General features: G+C 31.9%; 1 protein-coding gene across 4 annotated transcripts in view; it reads right to left on the reverse strand.

The window, feature by feature from the left end:
- The window catches only part of LOC111022539 (ARM repeat superfamily protein), an 81,031-nt gene extending 80,543 nt beyond the window's left edge, over nt 1–488 (reverse strand). For all 4 annotated transcript variants that reach the window (XM_088125788.1, XM_022299705.2, XM_088125787.1 and 1 more), the window contains exon 1: nt 227–488. In XM_088125788.1, the coding sequence (XP_087981914.1) occupies nt 227–331 (105 nt within the window). In that variant the 5' untranslated portion in view covers nt 332–488. The remainder of the gene's footprint in view (nt 1–226) is intronic.
- Between the last annotated feature and the right edge of the window lie 5,512 nt (nt 489–6,000).

Genomic DNA, 6,000 nt, shown 5'->3' on the forward strand with positions numbered 1-6,000 from the left:
AAAAATTTGAAGAAGGGGAAAAAGAAAGTTAACACACTTTATTTGTTTCTGTTCCTTCATTACACGAAAGCAAAACAGCAAATTCCGCCGTTTCAAACGAGAATTTCAGCTCAGGCATTCCAATCAGCGATTAAAATGGAATCGTCAACACATACAATTACAACTATTGTGACGCCAATTAAACTACGCAGTCACACTTCATATGAGAGTAAGAATGAAGTTAGACCTTTAAAATAGCGTGCTCGGCTCCATCTTTGACAGCCGGGTGACGGCGGCGAGCTTCAACGGACAGCGCGCGAAGATCAGATTCGAGTACAGCCATGAAAGCCATGTGAGAAGCTTGGGAAGTTTGAGTTTGTCAATGGTGGAATGCGGATGGAAGCATTTCAAAGCAAACTGGAAGAGATCAAACGTGGTATGAGATTCAGATGAAATGCACGCTATGGGAGAGAGAAGACATGTAGATCTCTAGCGAGCGATGGCAAGCGGGTTGAAACTGAAACCGTGAAAGAATCACTGTTGGGGAGAGAGGACTTTGCACGTGGGCTCGGCCTCACACGTGTGAATAGAAAAACTTTTGGACCTGAAACCCATTATGTCTGGGCCTCTTCCTTTTGGAAAATTTATGGGCCGGACTTAAGGAAGTTCATTATTTGTTATTACTGATTTAAATCGGTACCTCAATTTATAGATTTTGCAATCGCAACGTTGCCAAAATAAATAATGCGTTTCAAAAAATAGTCTTCAGACTGAGTGACATTTTTTTAATCATAAATAAATATTTTAATTTAATATATCATTGTAAAAAATTAGATATATATGCTTAATTTTAGAGATTTATTTGATACAATTAATAGCAAATCACTCCATCCGCACGCCCACTGTCCGGTTCTTGTCCAGCGTCGACCGTCGAGATCTGCCGCCACGTTAAAAAAGGAGAGTAGGATTCACCCTAAATTTCGTCAAAAACCCACATGACAGGAGGACAGAAAGAGGGAAATCATGAAAGATGAGCCTTCGAGGGAGGGTGGGATTCACGTTAGAAAGCACCCACACCATAATCCTTTTAAGCCCCCAAAAAAATGCTAATAATAAAAAAATATTATTATCTCTTTTTTAAAAAATATATTTGTAGATTTGTATTTTTGTTCAACTAACATCGGTGGACGAAATTTTAATTTACATCAATTTTTAAACTGGTATCTCATGTTTTAAAATATTTAATTTTTCTTTCAAGATATAACAAAAATCATCTTAAAATAAAAAACATCATATATATCTATATATCTTAGAAGTAAAATTAAAATGGTTAAAACATCAGAGATTAAATTACGGGATGTTACATGAAAGTTGTTCTAAACCAAGATCTATGTCTAAAAAATAATGCTTACCAAGTTTTTTGAAATGTGAAAACATATGAAGGTGCATGAAAAATATTGTACAGAGATTTTTCCAAAACATTATGTTTAGAATAAGCAGTCAACGACTTGGTCTTTAAGGAGAAAGGGAGAGGTTATCTCTAGAGTAAACGTGTCAATCTAGCAGATGGTGAAAGATACTATCTGAAATTACTATTAAATCATGTTAAAGGACAAACATCATGTGATGATTTGTTAAAAGCATATGGAATACAATATTCATCTTTTAAGACAGTAGGACAAAATCGAAGATTGCTTTAATCTAAAAACAGTATCATAGAATGTTGGACAAAGCATCATCATTTCAAATGCCACAAGCATTTAGAAGACTTTTTTTGACAACATTATTAGCACATTGTGAACCTACCTAACTTAGACAATTATGAAAAATGTACTTTAGAAGTTGAAATCCAACTTACTTTGATTGATTTGCGAGTGTTTCTAGAGTCCATGGGAAAAAATTTTAATACTTATGACTTGCCAGCTATCAAATCTAACTCATTTGAATAATGTTCAAGGAGTACAAAAGAAATGTCAGATGAAGAAGTTATAAATGTCTTAAGTTAGGATATTGATGTTGTTTCGAAGTTGAACTGATCATAACAAAAAATTGCGTATGATTATATATTGGAAAAGAGCAACAAGTAATAAAGTTGGTGTATTATTTGTTAATGATCCAGGAGGGACTGAAAAAACATTTTTATATTATTCACTACTTAAAACAATTAGGTCACAAGGAATTCTTACACTTGTCACTGCTAATTCGAGTGTTGGTGCTAAAACTACAAAGTTTTCTTTGTATATCATATCAAAACAAAGTAGTAAGACTGGATTACTAAGACGGGCGAGAATTATTATATGAGATGAAGCATCAATGGCAATGAGATTTGTAACTGAAACAGTTGATAGAACACTTCGAGATATAATGAATAGTTTCAAACCATTAGGGGGAAAAGTTTTTGTGTTTGGTGGTGACTTTTTCTAGGTAAAATACCACGGGCTACAAGACAACAAACAGCTAATGTTAGTCTTGTAAAGTCATATCTTTGGTAAATTGTGGAAAAGCTTAAATTAACAACAAACATGAGAGTCATCTCTGATCAAAAGTTTGCAAGTTTCTTGTTGCGAGTTGGTAATAAGAAAGAAAGAAGCATAGAAAATGATCTCATTTCCCTTACATAACAAATGCTCATTCACTACGAAGATGAAAAAGATGCTGAAATAAATTTTAATAAAGCATCTTTCACCATTTGGAAGAAAATGCTACAATTTCATAATATATAACCAGTAGAGCAATTATAGCTACAAAAAATGAATTTGTTGACTAGGTAGAATGAAAAATTGATTCACATATTTTAAGAAGAATAATTTTTTGTGAGTTTTAATGAAGTAGTTGATTACAGAAATAATTATTATCTAGAAGAGTTTCTTAATACATTGCTTTCGAACAGAATTGCTCCTTATAAGTTAATTCTTAAAAAGAATCACCTCATTATACTTATGAGAAATTTAGATCATGTTAATGGTTTGTGTAACGAGACAATAATGTATGTAAAGACTTTGTCAATCATATTTTACATGCAAAAATTTGTATTGGTCAGATGTCGGAAAACAAGTTTTTCTCACTTGAATTCCTATTAGCCCATCAACCGATGACAGTTATCTATTCAAGTTGAAAATGAATCAATTTCAATTACGCTTTTATTTTCCAATCACGATAAATAAGGCACAAAGCCAAATTATACTACATGTTGGCGTATATTTATAGAAACACATTTTCTGTCATGGACAATTATATGTGACATTATCTAAAGGTACCTCAATGTCAACAATTAAGGTATTCATCAAATTAGATTCTACAACGAGAATAAAGACAACATTTACAAAAAAAAAATGTTGTTTACAACGCAGTGATGCTCACTAAAGGTATACCGAACTACAATATAAATTTATAAGCATACATAAATTCTAGAGAATTTGCAATATCGTCATTCTCAAAGAATAGCAGAAGATCCCTTTCTTTTGTTTCCAAACTATTGCTCCCCCAAGCAAGATCGTCATTCCCAAAGAATAGCAGAAGATCGGTGAGGTAACACGACGTTGTCGCCAAGGCTAGATATGGCGACGAACTCGAAGTCGTCACCAAAGCTAGCTATGGCGACGAAATACCATTTGTCGCCAAAACTAGATTTGGTGACGAAATCCCCTTTTTCTCGCTAAAGCTGGCTATGGTGACGACGTATATTTTGTCGCCCTAGACATCGCGCAAGCCAGCTTTGGCGACGAAAACAGAATTTCGTCGCCAAAAACCTATAGTGATGGGGCAACGGCAACAACTTTGGCGACGACATTTTTTCGTCACTAAAACCTTTTAACGCAAATTTTGTCGTTTCCAAAGCCTGAAATTCTTGTAGTGCAAGAACTATAAACTTTCAATGAGGTCATTAATGATAAGAACAATGAGAAATGGAGGGCCACAATGAAAGAGCAGTTTTATTATTTAATAAAGAATAAAACTTAGATACTTGTTAACAAGCCATTAGAAGCGAAAATAGTAGGTTGTAAGTGACTTTATAGAATTAAAGAGATCTCTGAAGATGAAAATAATCTCAGGTTCAAGAAAGCTAGGTTAGTTGCTAAGAGGTTAACTAAAAGAGAGAGCATAGACTATGATGATGTTTTTTCTCATGTGGTTAGACATACTTTCATATGCATCTTGCTTGTTTTTGTTGCACATTATAACATTGAATTAGAACAAATGAGTGTTAAAACTGCATTCTTGTATGGTGAGCTTAAGGAGATCATTTACATGGAACAACTTAGGGGTTTGAAGCTCCCAAACAAGAAGAGAAAGTTTGCCTCCTTAAAAGGTCTTTATATGATTTAAAGTAATCTCACCTCGTCAATGGTATAAACATTTTAACACTTAATTATACAATTTCTATCAACTTTAATAGAACTAAGTATGATAGTTGTGTTTATTTTAAAAAAGTTTCTAAATTTGATTTTATCTAATTGCTTTTATATGTTGATGGCACGTTGATTGCTTATATCTAATATGCGATTTATAAGTTACAGGGCCTTTTAAGTAGAGAGTGCAAAATGAAAGATTTAGGGCAAGCAAAAAGAATACTCGGGATGAATATTAATTACTAGAAAACATGATAGTAACCATTTGTATTTGTCTCAAAGAATTGCATAGACAAACTAGTCAAAAGATTAGCAATGCAAGATTGAAGGAAGGTTAGCACACCTTTGGGGAAACATTTTAAATTGTTTTCTAATGATTCTCCCTCATGGTTGGCTTAAGCTATAGGCGAGCGAGGCAATCGTCTAAGGCCCTCGTTCTAAGAATGCCTCATATTTTTCCTATAATATATAATATTGGTGTCTATTTAATTTAGTTTTCAATTATAAATTAAATTTAAAATATAAAATAATTTACGTATTAAATTTCATAATTTTTTATAATATTGAAAATGCACACTACTACAAAAAAAATCGACAATTAATAAGCTCATAAATTTCTCTCAAGTTTGATTTGTTTATATTTCAAATTTCCTTAAAAATCTGAACCCATTAATATAAGCTCCTCAAAATTCTCCCAAGTTTAAGTTGAGAGAGTGGAAGAGTATTTTGTTTATCTTTTTATTTTTTTTTTCACAACCAAAATTTTTCAACTTATCTAAAAAAAAAACTTCATAAATATTTTAATTTTAGGTTGTCGCCCTCCCCCCTCTCTTACTCTCAATCACTCTAAAATCTCAAATTTCATCTTGACCTTCTATGTGGTCTCAAAAGATTATCAATTACTAGGGTAGAAATCGAAGTTTTTTATTCCCTCAACTCAACCTAGCAGCTTCAAAGTTGTAGGTTTTTTGTTCAAATTCTTTCCTTTTTCATAAATTATTTCATATTGTTGATGTCTCAAAATCTAATATCTAAGATTTGTTTAGATTTGCTAACTTAGAATATCAATATGTCTACAATAAAATATAAATTTGGATATGAAAAATTAAAAGAAAAGAATAATAGAAAAAAGTTGAACATCAAGTGCTATCGATAAATTTGTAATTGGAAGTAAAAGTAAATAAAAATGATGAAATAATAGAAGAAATGATAGGTATAGACAAATCAAGAGATAACTTTTCAAAATTAAGATTAATCGTATTTAAGGTGAGCTACGCCCACAAGAGAGATTAAATGGATTGGTCATATTGTCGATTAAAAATGATATATCAATGAACTTATATTATCAAAATTTAATACATAATTTTGCATCCCAAAAAGTAATAAAAATAAAATTTAGATGATATTTTCAATATTAAGGTCTTTCCATCAAAGTTTTGCCTAAAGTCTCCTATAATCTCGAGTCGCTCCTGTTCCCCTAGACCCTTAATGATATTGGTGAAATGCTTGATATTTCTATGATAATTTTAAATTAATTATTGTTCCCCTAGACCCTTAATGATATTGGTGAAATGCTTGATATTTCTATGATAATTTTAAATTAATTATATGTTATGGTAGCCTGAATACATTGCATTAACTGAAGCTATTAAATCAGTTCTGTAGTTATTAA

This window comes from Momordica charantia (genome assembly GCF_013281855.1).
Source record: "Momordica charantia cultivar OHB3-1 chromosome 6 unlocalized genomic scaffold, Mcharantia_2.0 BLBB01000006.1, whole genome shotgun sequence".
Lineage (NCBI taxonomy): Eukaryota > Viridiplantae > Streptophyta > Magnoliopsida > Cucurbitales > Cucurbitaceae > Momordica > Momordica charantia.